Source organism: Diadema setosum, chromosome 15 (assembly GCF_964275005.1).
Source record: "Diadema setosum chromosome 15, eeDiaSeto1, whole genome shotgun sequence".
Classification (NCBI taxonomy): domain Eukaryota; kingdom Metazoa; phylum Echinodermata; class Echinoidea; order Diadematoida; family Diadematidae; genus Diadema; species Diadema setosum.
In genome coordinates, this window is record NC_092699.1 from 16670974 (window position 1) to 16685871 (window position 14898).

Consider the following 14898-nt stretch of genomic DNA (forward strand, 5'->3'; position numbering starts at 1 on the left):
TGAAAACAATAAAATACATAAGAATTGAAATGAGTTTTGGAAGTTTTTGTGATGTACAATTGTTGAATATGCTAAAACAGATTTACAGATCAAAAATTAGACTCTCAATGCTTTTAATTAAGCTAAAATATCACCTTGAGCTTAATTTGCATAATTAATTAATTAAAATTAGAAATTGATTGTTTCAAAAAATCTTATGACACAATCTTGTAGATTATGACGCGGGTCTCACGCATGCAAAATTTCATCGCGATCGCACCACCGATGGCCGAGATCTCAGGGGGGGGGGGGGGGGGCGGAATCCGCCCCCCCCCCCCCCCCCGGTCTGAGCATAGCCAAAAAAGCCCGGCCCCTTTAGGGTTAAGATAGAATTGATTGTCATGATATTGTTTGAGGTGCCTTATCAAGACTTCATCTGATCAACTATGAAAGTAACGATTTAGATACGAGTAATTGCTTTATAATTTTCTTTTGTCATCATGCCACGTCGTAAAAGATTGATATTTCGTTGTGTTTGTAACCTTTTCCGACAAAGCGCAGAATTTGATTTAGTCATATTGACGAGGCAGCTGAAAATGATGATGATTCTTTAATTAGTCACGAATATTGCTATTATAGGTTCCTTAAGTCATGCAGGAAATGCAGGCTGATGTAGAATAAGCTTTTTGATCCCCCTTTACTGTTCTTTTTCATTTCAAAATAGCATGAGGTCGAAGGAGAGGGGGCTTTGGCTGTTATTGACGAATAAACACAAAAAAAAAATCCCATGACTTTCAGAGGGTTCCACTCAAGATTCTTCCCCTCGTGGGGGTGGGGGGGGGAGGGGTGGGGGGGGGGGGGTGGGGGGAGGGGGAGGAAGGTGTTATCATTAACTCAACCACGAGCACAACCCTTGATATTCCCCCCCCTCACTCAAAAACGCTCCGTGGACCCTATAAGATAATCAAGGGTACACACCGGATATATTTTGTTCGCTCTTACAAAAATGACTATAATATAGATACAAAAATGGATACCATTAACCCAAATTATGTCAGTTGTTGTATTGCTTTTCGATCTGATCAAGAATTTTTCTCGTAATGATTTAACAGACATCATTGTTGATCTGGAGCATAAATTCATTCATGATGGCATTTTTCACGCCGGCCGGCCATGTATGCTTGTTGCACGTATAGCACTCCATAGAGAATTCCTCCGAAATCACGCACGCAAATACATATAAGTTATTTGAATTTTTACCACTTTATTTTGTGCTTCCTATAGATTGATAACTGTATACACATGATGTTGATGATAATATGCAGCGACATTTTAAACACTTGATGAGTTGAATTGTTGTTAGAAAATGTTATCACACTGAACTTTGTAAAGGAATGAAATCTGATCATTCTGGAAGTACTGTACTCGTGTATTTTATAGACTGTTAAGGTGGGGGCAGCTCACTTACAACTATAAGGTTCATTGTTGAAAATATAATTTTGAGTTTCGCACTTACAGATTTGGCAGATGAACTTGCCAATGGTCCCATGCATGCAGTGTACACATGCATGGTATTCGGTATCGCTTATAGAATAATAGAAATTTGACTTTCATCAGGTCGAAGCGTCAACCCGGGAGCATCAACTTGAAATCAACAGTTTTTAAGTGTAAGTCAGAAATGCACTAAAGAACAAATAACTCGAATATTTCGTGAGGTATCAACTTATCAGCTTGGTTTAGGAGGAGACAGGGCCCTTCGTTGTTATAGTGCATGCAATCACGAGCGAAGCGAGGTGAAGGATTGCCTGGGACGTGCCTTATGATGATATCACATGCATTATATTTAATGATACAGTGTATCACTTGACTCCCGGCTCAGATAGCGACCCTTGGATATTGCCTGACGTCCAATTCAATAGTTCGCTTTCCTTGCAATCATCAGATCACTTTGACAAAATAACAATGGTTCAGGGCGCGAAGCTCCGTGGGAATAAAATCAGTATAGCATACGAAGTAAAGAATATGAGGAGGGAAATTCCCTCCTGTAAAACCTACCACTTTGTGTTGAAAACAAAATATTTCCCCCAAAGTTCCCCGTCAGCATATATTTCCCAACATTCTCACAGCTTGATGTCAACAAAGGGTATACAAATGACTTCTCTTTCTCTGCCGGCAAGTGCACTCCTCTGTACGGGACTGGGGGGGGGGGGGGGGGGGCTGACATTCCTCCCGCAAACGCACACTCACTGGCAATATAGCTAAGAACAGGAACACGCAAGAAGAAGTAAAGGAGGGGACTAAATACTATTGTCAATCTTTCACTGTCGATTACCGAATCGTACAATAGAAGGAGATGAAAGACTTCCCAGCACACCAGCAGGAATGTGAAAGAGGGACATTCCCTACACTTTGCGTTTATAATGGCTACGCTCCGGTGCTCTTGGATTGACGAGTAGACAACTGTTTGTCTATCTCTCGCTTTTTTAGCTTTTCACTGAATTATTGACATTTTGAGTGTATTAGTGTTGTATGATACAATGGCGACAAAATCTGCCGTTCGGTTAAAATCAAAGTAAGTGAATAGAAGAGGGAAAAAAGAAAGGAAAAACAGATATCAGGAGGGCTTCCATCGTTTTATCATTGTGATGTTGCAGATATTACGTTATATCACATGTCCCTATGATGGGTGGAAAGTAATACCAGTGAAGAGTTTGTTCGCAAAAACCGATAAGTCCATATATTTGTCAAATGGAGATATTTGCGATTAAAGGTCAAGAAATATAAAGAGAATAATAAGAAAATTTTTGCTTCTTTTGACCATAACTTCAAAAATTCAACTTTATATGTAGTGACCATTTAAATCTCAACTTTATATGTAGTGATCATTTAAAAGGTATTATTTTGTACTTTATGACAGAGACCGTACTTCAAAATCTTCAAAAATTGACTTATCGGTTTTTGCGAACAAACTCTTCGTATGCATCCTATGGTTGCATAATGATTATGCTCTCTGCTTGTGGAAATGACCGGATGGGGAAAATAATGAAGATCTTTAGAAAAACTGTCTTTTCTGATATCGACGTGAATAAACTGGAAAAGGGGGAAATTGTGAATCCTCAGACACTGTTAGAAAAGGAGATTCCGAAATGGCGATTCCATGCGATTCCAAGGTGCAAAAAGAAATAAAGAATGCATTAGTTTTTAGAATGAAAGCTCTATACGCAATCACAATAGTAAAGTGCACTCTAGTTATAACGAGCACGGTTATAATTACCGAAATTCTGGTTAACAACGAAATGAAGAAATTCAGGCTGCAACATTATCTGCTGTAGGCCCTATGTTTTTATCGTTTATATGTGCGGTTTTAACGAATAAGAGAACTGCCATGTTATATAACCAAGGAGGTTCAAGAGATGGAGAAACAACGGTGTTATTCCCTTTGATCCCATGTTCGAAGCTGCCGCTCAAAAATATTTGAAGCATGTGCCAAAAAGGATCTGCCGCGCAGACAGGAAGACAATATGACTCGTGTCTCATTGCATAATCACCAGCCACTTTCAAAGGAAGATGTCTTTGTGATGGTAATTACTTTTCGCTATCCCTTCTTATAAAAGGTGGGTGGTACAGACACGAGGATGCGCGAATAGAAATTGAACAAAAAATGCTGAAATAAAGATGAAAATTACTCTACTGGGCATACATATACCCGAGCACTGATCTGATATTTATATCAATAAGAATTATACTTGAAGATTATTCCATATTAGTTTCATTTGTGGAAATTAAGCGGAAAAGTGATGAAACCAGCTTTCCAGGATGGTACTTTTTTATATTTTCACATGATACAGCTCTGATTTTTACTTTTGCACAAATTTCTGGACGGGATGGACATTTGTTTTACATTGTTTGTCATTAAGTGAAATTTCATTTCATTTAATAAATAGATAAGCAAAATATGGCCAAATATTATGATAACGTTCAAAATGAATCTCCAGATTGCTCAGCAAGACGGCGGCTTCGAACATCGATCATCAAAGGCACAAGTGCACATGTGGAATTCTTTTGTACATCAATAGAAATATGACAACTGTTTGAATAATTACAGCCAGTTGGAACTCCAGGTATAAAACCTTGATATAACGGGAGTCCACTGTAGGCCTATATAATATTACCAATCCTTGCGAAGTCCGCATAAAGGGTCTTTGCTGCATTAAAGAATAGAATCTTCCGGTACACCCAGCTTGATGTTCGCTAAAAATATATAGAATATTGTGTTGTTATGATTGCATATAAGCTCTAATATTACAAAATACATTGTACTAGGTGTTACAAAAACATTTCTCACCTTTGATCCTCATAGTTCTTAAAGTAAACTGTATCAGATAACATTAACATTGATATTCATGAGCAAAAGCTGAATCGTACGGGGCTTTGTTGGAAGTAATTTAAACATGAAAGCATCTAATTTTGTTGCTCTATTTTCAACCATCTGTATAAAATTTTAACTTTGCACAGAGGTCAATTGGTGTGTAAGGGAATTTGTGGGTAAAACCCAGATGATGGCTTGAATGCTTTTACATGAGGAGTACGATTTCCACTATCACACCCCACCACCTTGCCCCCCTTCTACATTGTAGTTCGTCTCACCAAGGAGGTGGTACCTCCTTGGTCTCACCTCCCTGCTGGTTGTACACGTAATGTACATACACACAAGTACACACTGGTTACATGGTCGTCGCCTTTTGGACTTCGTAGGAAAATGGGAATGGAGATAACTCCGTAGCCACACACAATGCTTGATAAATTAGCAATTATTGCCTTAACAGCAGTCTCTGTTAGATACTTGCCAAGGATATTGCGAAAGAAACTTCCCATCACAGTGGGAGGAAGTGTCAAGCCGGGTTTCGAAGATGTGAGGGATGTTTTCAGGTAAGGTTGTTGTCCGGCATTCTCAGTTTCCCTTACCTTGTGTAATGTTGAGTAGTGCAGTGTATACACTGTTGTACCTCCGCTTCCACCTCAGCCAGCTAGCCAGCGCTGACTGCCGGCCGGCCGGCCGGCTAGTTCGATCCGACGCCGCGGTGTCGGCGGTGTCGCGGTGCCCGGGACGCGTCTTTTTGTTTTGGTTTTTTCCATACCAAGACTCGGTGAATACAGTACGCAAACACTCGTTGTGCACCATTAATTTTTATGTTTCAATTGTCATGCATAGGTTAGAACCATCAACAGTGCTAATGTTGAGCTAAATTTGTTTCTGGATCTGCAAACACAAGATCTTAATCTGGAAAACGCAGTTTTCGAAAACAAAACAAAACAAGAAAGGCACACCAAATCGCAGGAATGGGACTGTTGACTAATACAGGGGCACAGCTCCTTCAGATAACAGGTAGGCTACCTGCAGATATAGATCGTCTCTCCATTATTGGTGGAGAACTTTCTAACTTTCTTCTGACTAGATCTGAGTGAAATAGATGCATGACGTTAGAATATCGAAATAATGTGCAAGCACAGCCTTGCTATATAAGACTTGTCTGTATTTCAATTTGGATTTGCAAGATCAAAATTTAATTATCACATCATGAAATAGAGTTGTTCTACATAACAACATTTTCCGACTGTGTATGTCCATGTGGGTGCACCCACTCTGTGTAGTAATATTAATAAATACCTTCATTGTCAATGCCCATATGAGAGCCTAGATTAATTAGACCCCAGTCACAGATTAACCGTTATTATTGAAGGGGCAGTGACACTTACTTGGACTGTCACAACATAGTACTTGATTAGTAGGGTACAGTGGACTCCCGTTATAACGAAGTCCTCGGGACTGGCAGTTTTCTTTCATTGTATAGAAATTTTGTTTGTTATAACTGAACTTCAGTACGGTAAACAGTAAAGAACGTAGAGCCGATAATGTTGTGGCCTGAATTCCTGTTTTGTTGTAACCAGAATTTCATGAATTTATAACTGTGTTGGTTATAACAGGAGTGCACTTAGCCCGATCACCGACCAGACGCTGTTAATACGCTGTGCGAATACAGCCGCTACTTACAGCGACTGGGCTGTGTATAGTTAGAGTGCACTGTAATTTCACTCAGCTCACAGTCAGTTGACTTCTAGATGATGAAAGTTCAACACGAAGTAGCTCAGTACATTTCATGAATGCTTAATATTTGTGTGGTGGTGGGGGGTTTCAAAATTAACCTGTTGAGGACAAGTTCTGAGTATACTCTGGCAAGTGTCTATGGGAAATGTTTGTTGTAGCAAAATAAGCCCATCCTCAATGGGTTAACCAAAATCAGTAGGGTTTCTACCAGTACTCTTTGTTTTTAATATCAATGTCAGGGGACTGTTGCTGCAGTGCCCCAATCCCCCCCCCCCCCACAAACACACACATGCAATCTCACACACTTTTTTGCTCTTTAAAGAGAGAGAGAGAGAGAGAGGGAGAGGGGAAGAGAGAAGCAGTTTAAAAAAAATACCAGTAAGTAAAAAGTCAGACCAAACCCTACCTGCGACTGGCCCAGGTTTAACCAAACCCATGACTCTGAGGGTTCCACCCAGAAAATCTTATTGTCGAAAAAAAGGGGGGGGGACCATTCACCCTTGCCCCCATCAGCCTGCAGCCCCCCCCCCCCCTCCTCCCCCCCCCCCCAAAAAAAAAAAAAAAAAAAAAAATATATATATATATATATATATTCTGTGACCCATGTTTGCGATCATCCTTCTATAGAGGTAGGTAGGTAGGTAGGCAGGTAGTAGCAGTAGTAGTACTTAGTAGTAGTATAATTTGTAGTAGTAGTAGTAGTGCTTTAATAGTAGTAGTAGTACCTAGTAGTAGTAGTAGTAGCAGTAGTATTAGTGTAAATAGTAGTAAGAGAAGTTGTATCATTACCATTATTTCAGGTGATCAAAGGCACTCGTTTCCACACAACACTGCTCGTTTGGATAATGAGTAGATTGTACCTGCTCATGTGCAGTGTCCCAGTAAGTGCTGATGGATCAAACATTTCATCATTTTCTCTGTAACAGAAACTGTATTACGTGAATGATAACCATACAGATCTCATTTCATCAAGCAAACATGTCTCACTAGTTTCTGGCTATAACTTCTAGGCAAAACTTTGAAAGAGGTCTGGAGTCCAGAGAAAGCGGCTCTGCATTTGCTGTCTACTTCAAGGGTGAGAATGTTGTCAACGTCTTTGGTGGATACGCTGACGCTGACTCCCAGCAACTCTGGAGAGAAAACACACTTTCTGTTGTTTACTCAACAACAAAAGGTGAGTCTTCTAAATTGCATTACATTATTACAACATTACAAGGTTACTTTAAGTGGATCTTTCTTTTTTGATAATTTGTGGATTCAGGGAATGCACAAAGATCTGTGAAAGACTTGAGAGTTTCAGGAAAATCAATTTGTTTCAAAGTATATATCAATGAATGTTTTGGTTATTCTATGCACTGCCTGCTATGTAGGAATTTTGCAACAAATAGAGTAAAAAAAAAAAGAATGATGTTTTATCAAAACTTGACATGGGATAACAAAATGAGGGATTTGATCAGAGTGACTGAATTCTAAAGAGAGCAAGCTGCATTTTGCACTTGATAGTCTGTGTGTGGACAATTTGTCAGTCAACATAAACCAGGTTTAGGATCCCCAGTGTACTGCTTTTGAGCGGAAGCATTTTGTATTTTCATATGTGATTCATGCATCATGTTATAAATTTTTAACCACAGAATGTTTAGTTTACAAAGAAGTCCAATATTCGCCAGGGTTTAAGTAGCCCACATGATGGAGAATTCATTATTGGCTACAGCAGACCACTATTCTTTGAAAGAAAGAGAAGGATAATCGTGCAAAATTGCTCACTTAAATCAATTGGATATTCTTTTATGGTGTTTGTTCAAACCTTTAGCAGTGACTGCTGTCTGCATAGCATTACTAGCTGATAGAGGATTGGTGGAATACGACAAGCCAGTTGCTCACTACTGGCCTGAATTCGCACAAAATGGCAAGGAAAACATTACCGTGGAGCAGCTGATGGAACACAAGGTGAGATCTCAGTATCTAGTAACTACTTTGGACATCCTCACAGTGAATTCCTTATTTTTGATGTGTTTTAACCCATTGAAGACGAGTCCTGAGTATATTCGGGCAGGTGTCTATGGGAAATGCATGTTATAGCAAAATCAAACCATCCTAAACGGGTTCATGGCAGTGTTCTCTGGTGTGCCTTCTTCTCTAATTGCTTAAATTGTTTTGAGCCTTTTGTGTGCTTTGTTCACTGATTGGCAAAGAAAACCCAATAGCATTGTACAAACTTTCCAAAGTCCTTGGCAAAAACTAGTTTTAACTATCAATATAAAGGAAATACATATATCACAATGGCCTTTATACACATGTATGAGACTGTCATGTTGTCAAGATTGGATGGCTTTACCATACTGTAATTACAACCATAGTTACGGGATATCAACCATTGACATTGAAATAGCTTGGCTAGTTGCAGTTCAGTGCATTGGCATAAGTATTTGATTCAAGTGTGGTATGAGAAAACTACCAGGTACCTACAAATAAGAATTTTAACTACAAAACCATGTTTATGTGCTTGACATTATGAAAGAAATCGCAAGATATGTCCATAAGTTTTGACATTTTTGCCATGAAAAAAAGAAAATTATAGAGACAAAATACATTACAAGTTTGAAATTCCAATATTGTTCAAATGAGTAGAAGGAAAACACACAAAAAAAGAAGGAAAACAAAAAAAAAGAAGAAAAAAATGTCATGACTGTTATGACAATGACGGATACCAAGCACAGATGATACTTATGCTCTTTGTGGGTTTAAAAGAAGTTGCTGAATGGTATTCAGATTATTGACACCCCTCTTGTCCCAGGCAGGTCTTCCATTATCACCGGAACCATTCAAGTATGACATCCTGCGGGACTGCGCCAGATGCGGGGCCACGTTTGCCTCTGCTGCTCCATTGTGGGAACCTGGGACGGCCCATGGATATCACTCTGTGTCCCTGGGACCCCTGGCCAATGAGCTGCTCCGGAGAGTGGACCCACAGGGACGCACTATCGGGCGGTTCTTTGCTGAGGAGATCGCAAAGCCCTTTGGTAAGTGCTTCAGTTCGGCTGCCATTTCTAGTCCTTTTTATCAGGCAATTTTGGTTTCATTTCAAGTCTGTCTTCCCTCTTTTCTTGTTTTCTTTTTGTTGTGAAATTTCCTGGCCCTTTGGAATCTTCTTTCTAGATTTCTAAATGAAACATTCAAGCTATGCAGATACATGTATACATATCACAACACAATATGCAGATCAAATCTCACCAACATGTGCCCCAAACAGCTACAGTATATCTTTATTATTTAAGAACAACAAATACTCTGAAATACTGTAATGAGTGATAAGATGCAAAGGGGTTGTATGATTTTGTTGTGATTCTCATGGGCAGGCACAGGCACTGGGCAGGCAAAGTCTTGGTAATTAGTATTTACTGTGTGTTACAAAAAAGATCAAGATCAGAAATTGTGTGCAAGTGTCGACAGGAATGACATGTTTAGTACACACAAACACTTTCACTGTTCTGGCAGGAATTGATTTCTTCATCGGCCTGCCCCTTGAGGAGAATCATCGAACAGCCAAGCTCGTCATTCCTGATCCCGGCCCAGCAGTGGCACTGAAAGCACTGAGAAGCACCCGCAACCGTCGAGTGGTAGCAAGGTCCATGAGGGATACATACCTGCTTAAGGATGTCACCCTGAATGCAGGTGACCTAATAAACGTGAGTCATACAGGGTAGTGTGCTGACAACCCAACAACCTGGCTGGGCTGTGGGTCACCCAGATGCACTGTCAAGGCACAAATACCTTCTTTCTACAGGTTCCAACATAAACACTGCCCTTCTACCTACTGGCTAGTAGATTGATAAGAAAGATATCTGATTGATTGTCAAAATACGGGCATGTACAAGTCAAGCTTTGTATTGCATCCTTGTGTGCAATTTTGTAACATGGAACTAAGTATAAATGTGTACCTGCTGCAAACCAGTGCCTGTATAGATTTTTAGTGGTATGTTAGCATCAGGAATTGCTCATATTTCTTTGTTGCATCCATTTTGGATATTCATTGTGACACAACTCCTTACATTTGCTCTGTATGCAATGGTCATCAGCGTATACAGTGACTGCATGTGCACAAGCAAGGAGTTTGTGTTTTCATGGGTCTTTATTGTTTACAAAATATATGTAGGGTATGAAATCCTCTGAGTCTTCTGAGATTAAGGGTTTTACATTTCTTTCTTTTTTAAAAAAAACAACAAAACAACGATGTAGCAACTTGGAAGGCAAACAATTTTGTCAGTAACTGTGGTGAATGATTCTTTACAGAGCATATACACGTAACAGAGCGAGTATAAACTTGAATAAAAAATAAAAAATTATCATGGAGATTTTGCTATGATTATTTCAATCAGAGCATTCTGTTTCTTCCATTGAGATTTGTAGCTTTGGATTTATGCATGAAGGTGAGATTTGTCATTTGCATTTTTGATGAATTTTACCTTGCAGTTTAAGACACAGAACAACCCAGAATATCGTGCGATAGAAATACCATCAGCCAATGGCTTCGGCACTGCAGAAGGATTAGCAAAGGTTTGTAAAATTATAAAGTATCTGTGAAAAAATTCCCCTACAGCAAGTGATCTTGTTCAAACTATAAGCCAAATATGGCTTGTTTTGAAATTGATAGATCATAGAAAAGTAATAGATGATATTTTATTGATATCAGCTGATTTACAATACATACATGGAATTTATTGTCAAATTATCAAATTGTAATCCATGGAGAATGTTTGAATATATAAGAGGTTTGAGGCCTGTATGCAAGAATCATCTGTTTGCCAAGAACATAATTATATTTCTGTCTGTCAGAAAGATACATTCATGTAGCGTTGTAATGATATGATGTATCATAACAATTGTGATATTTGTCAGTAGGGACTTACCAAGTTTTCTTTTATATTTTTGCGCAATATGATCTTTGTTTTGTTCTTTGGGTTTCTTTTAACCAGGGATATATGCCCCCTTTTTTTTCTGATGGCATGTAGTTTTTAGACTGACAGACATTGCACCTACAGAAACATTCCTTGTAAATTGCAGTCAATCAATAGGACTACAGTGTATGTGACTCTAATACTGAAATGCAATCCACTGAAAATTTTATTCTAAAGGTGAAATGATAATCACTACCATGGCAACTAGTGCAAAAGCCAAAGGTTCATTTGCTGGTTATTCCATAGATGAAGCTGTTGAATTCCACTGAGTTTTTTAATGATCCATGGCCTTTATGTCAATACAGGCTAGTCCCATTATGATAAAGTCTTCGGGATTGGCAGTTTTCTTTCATTCGGTCTGTTGAAATTTAGTTACAACTAAAGAGAATTTAGCACCATAGATGCAAGTGATGGTGCCTGAATTTTTACCTTGTTGAAACAAGTTTTCATTACAACAGTGTTCATTTTAACTGAAGTGCCCTGTACCTGTCTTCACAGCTGCTTGGTATCCTAGCAACGGGAGGCACAGAGCTAACCTCTGGGAAGAAGCTCCTTTCCAGAGAGCTGGTGGATTCCTTCCTCGACTCTGAGCCAGAAACCATGGACAAGGTCATTAAACTCCCTGTCTCCTGGAAGCGTGGAATGATCATTGACTACTCGGAGGTATGTTCATGCATCCAGTGATGTGTCAAAATAGAATGTGGTCTTGATGTAACTAACATTTCTATTAAAAGAAAAGGAGACAAATTACAACCACTTACATTCCAAGGTAGCAAAAAACCCTTACACTCAAACAAAAACAAACACTGTAAAGGTGGACATTTTCGCTGTGTTAAAATTTTCACACATTTTTTTGCAACCAGAAACTAGCATGAAAATAAAAGCACACAAACATCTGTGTTTGCCATTTGTTCCAGTAATTGGTGTTTTGATTCTGCGGAATTAAAAACATGTGAAATTCATCTTACCCAGCCGAGCACAAAAATAATTTGTGCAAAAGTATCCACTTCTACAGTAAAGAGACATTTAAGAAAATAATTTATTTTTTGCTTATGGAAAGATTGTTGTTGTTTTTGTTGCTGTTTTCTTACCACTATAAATGAAGCTTTAGTTTCAATTTTGAAAGCTTGCAAGTAAAGCTTCCCTAAGGGAAGTGCTTCCCTTAAAGGAGTTCTCATCCTGTGACAGATCTCATGTGGCAGAAAAATATCATAGAATGTGAACCAATACCCTGTTCATTACCCAACAATATGACTTTCATGAAAACAATTTTAAACCATTGCACTTTCAGGATGGAGGCAAGATCTTTGGCCATCCTGGCGCTGGAGGCCAGGTGGCATTTGCTGACCCCCGCTACCAACTCGGTTTTGCCTTCACCTCGAGGTGCGCATCTCCCTTTGGACTTGGGGACGACCCACGATACTTATCTCTACAGAGGGCAATGTACAAGTGTGTTAAGAGGATTGAAGGAGAAAATGGTTGAGCCTTAATACTAGATCACTATTTGATATCAAAGCTGGACACAATTGATGTGGTAATGATTGACAATGCATGTCAATAGACTAAGACAGAAAAGAAAACTACACATGTATGAGCACCTGAATAGATTCTGAAACCAGATCTGTCAAATGGAGAGTTCTGTGTTTACATGAGGATTTTTAATGTGAATTCTGCTTGGTAGCATTCAAGATGCTAAGAGAGATGGGACTTTCTGCGAAGAAAATTATTGTCCTACTGAGGAGCCAGTAAGTGTCCTTTTCTTCCTGACTCTTCCTGAAGGCAATGGATAAAAGAGCACTGCTCTCATGGTGCTATCAAAAATGCCCCTCTTTCAGTGTTCCTGTGGTCATGGAAAACCTGGAAAAGTCATAGAATTTTGAAAATGCTTTTCCAGGCCCGAAAAAGTCATGTGCAGTCAAATGCAGAAGTTTGGATATTTCATGGAAAAGTCATGGAGATTTATAAATTTGTATATTTATTGCTTTTTAGTGATTTTCATTTTCTTTTTTTTTTCAATGTAATTCTAGTATTAAGGAAAACATTTTATCAAATAAACTCTCACTAACTTGTTCACTACAAACATTGTTAGGGTGGTATACACAGTCACTTTATGTGTACACTCCTTGTCTAATAGTGATTTTCATTTATTCAACACTAACCACAAATTTCATTTTGTAAAAGGTGCAGGAACCCTGCTTTTTTGGTAATACTGTACATGTACTAAACCCTAGAGTTATTGTTTACACAGAAGATAGCTGCTTTTGTAATGAAGGAAGAGAGTGAGGGGTGAATAAAAATAAAGAATATTAATTAGGAATAGGATCTGATCATAATAGATTGTATAGGATCTAATGGGTTCCAAGCTATTACATCAGAGATACCACAGAAGTCACCACAAAGTACTATACACTGTATATGGTTTATTCTGTGCTAAGCTAACTATTCAGTATTAGTATCTGATGTGTGTGATAGTCATTTTGCAAGAACTTTCATTGGCGGTATGTAGACATATTTGTATGATCAATGAGTGTTATTTGCAATGTCGGAAGTGTGACATGATATGTTTATAATGAATATTTGTCTTTCTTTGAAGAGCAATGTACAGCGTTGAAATACATTACATTGATGAAGATGATTCTAGGTGTAGTTGGGTTGATGCATTTAAAAAATGATTTTACTGCAAAGTCTTTGTATAATGCTGCAAAAGAGAGAAGAAATTAAAAGCTTATTTTGCATGTAAACAACATTGCTTTCTTGCTTCTGTTACATTTTTGTTGTACTTCTGCATTGTCTTCAGATGATGTACGTGTATTGTTGCAATAAGTACTGTGTATTATGATTATATATTATAAGACTAGGAAGAGACAGTCTGCTGACGAGCACACCAGCATGTTGATACCAATATGGCAAGGTTTACCTTGATCTGATAACAAATAAACAAAGCTTATGTGTAAACTCGGCTCTGCTTGCAATGAAATTGACCACATAAAATCACATCTGTGCTATTCCCTTTGACTAATTCTTATGCTGACTTTATACAGAAAGGCTGATCAGACCTGCTTTCATACATTTGCACTGTGTGTCACGCATAGCTTTTATTAGCTCACCTGAGCCAAAGGCTCAAAGGCCAAACCCCCCAAAATGAAGGAATCTTTAAAAATCTTCTCTAGAATCAGAAGTTATAGAGCTAAGATAATACTATGAGTGAGTACATTAATGACTGTAGTTTCAAGTTTGTTCATAGCAAATCCAGGGGTGCCCCTCTTGGGGGCAGGGGGGGGGGGTTGGGAAGGTCCAAATGGGGGCCTGAATTGTACATTTTCATCTTCTTCCTGAAAACCTCATGATGGATTTTCGTCAAACTTGGCAGGTAGCATCCCTAGGGGGTCAGGATCTCAATTTATCAAAATGGGCACCATGCCCCACCCAGAGGGTCCCAGGGGGCCCCCAATCCCCCCAAATTAAGGAATCTTTAAAAATTTCGGCCCTTATTGTACATTTTCATCTTCTACTTGAGAAGCCTGGTCAAATTTTAGTAAAGCTGTGAATGATTTAGATTAGTGACTGCGTGAAAGGTGAACTTGCGATACTCAGGTGAGCACTAGACCCGCGGGTCTCTTGTTTGTCTATGTCATAAACCGGGCTGTCATAAACAGAACTGGTACTGTACATGACAATTAGACTTCCCTGAAAGTGAGGTTACATCTATTAAACTCAAATCCTCCACAAAAACAGTTTATTAGAGTCGAAGAGTCTGCTTATTAAGTACAGTGTACTGTAATCAACAAAGCATGCAGCAGGTATAGGTTACGGCACTTTGGTTAATGGTTACTGCTGGCAATGGTACACATCACAAAT

General features: G+C 38.8%; 1 protein-coding gene across 4 annotated transcripts; it reads left to right on the forward strand.

The window, feature by feature from the left end:
* Positions 1–4749: 4749 nt before the first annotated feature.
* On the forward strand, positions 4750–14615 carry LOC140238857 (beta-lactamase domain-containing protein 2-like). 4 transcript variants are annotated; one of them, XM_072318752.1, is made up of 8 exons: positions 4750–4908; positions 7096–7259; positions 7896–8032; positions 8880–9105; positions 9581–9771; positions 10556–10639; positions 11539–11703; positions 12332–14615. In XM_072318752.1, exons 1-8 carry the CDS (start codon positions 4772–4774, stop codon positions 12521–12523), a joined length of 1296 nt encoding a protein of 431 aa, XP_072174853.1. In that variant the 5' UTR covers positions 4750–4771; the 3' UTR covers positions 12524–14615. The 4 variants fall into 4 exon arrangements, with proteins under 4 accessions (XP_072174853.1, XP_072174854.1, XP_072174856.1 ...); XM_072318753.1 differs by having other exon boundaries at positions 7899–8032; XM_072318755.1 differs by lacking the exon at positions 9581–9771 and having other exon boundaries at positions 8884–9105.
* The last annotated feature ends 283 nt before the right edge of the window (positions 14616–14898 follow it).

Coding starts and splice junctions, on each gene's coding strand:
- LOC140238857 (XM_072318752.1), top strand. CDS start 4,772: ATGCTTGATAAATTAGCAATTATTGCCTTAACAGCAGTCTCTGTTAGA. Junction 7,260..7,895: donor TGTTTACTCAACAACAAAAG/GTGAGTCTTCTA, acceptor TCAAACCTTTAG/CAGTGACTGCTGTCTGCATA. Junction 9,106..9,580: donor GGAGATCGCAAAGCCCTTTG/GTAAGTGCTTCA, acceptor CTGTTCTGGCAG/GAATTGATTTCTTCATCGGC.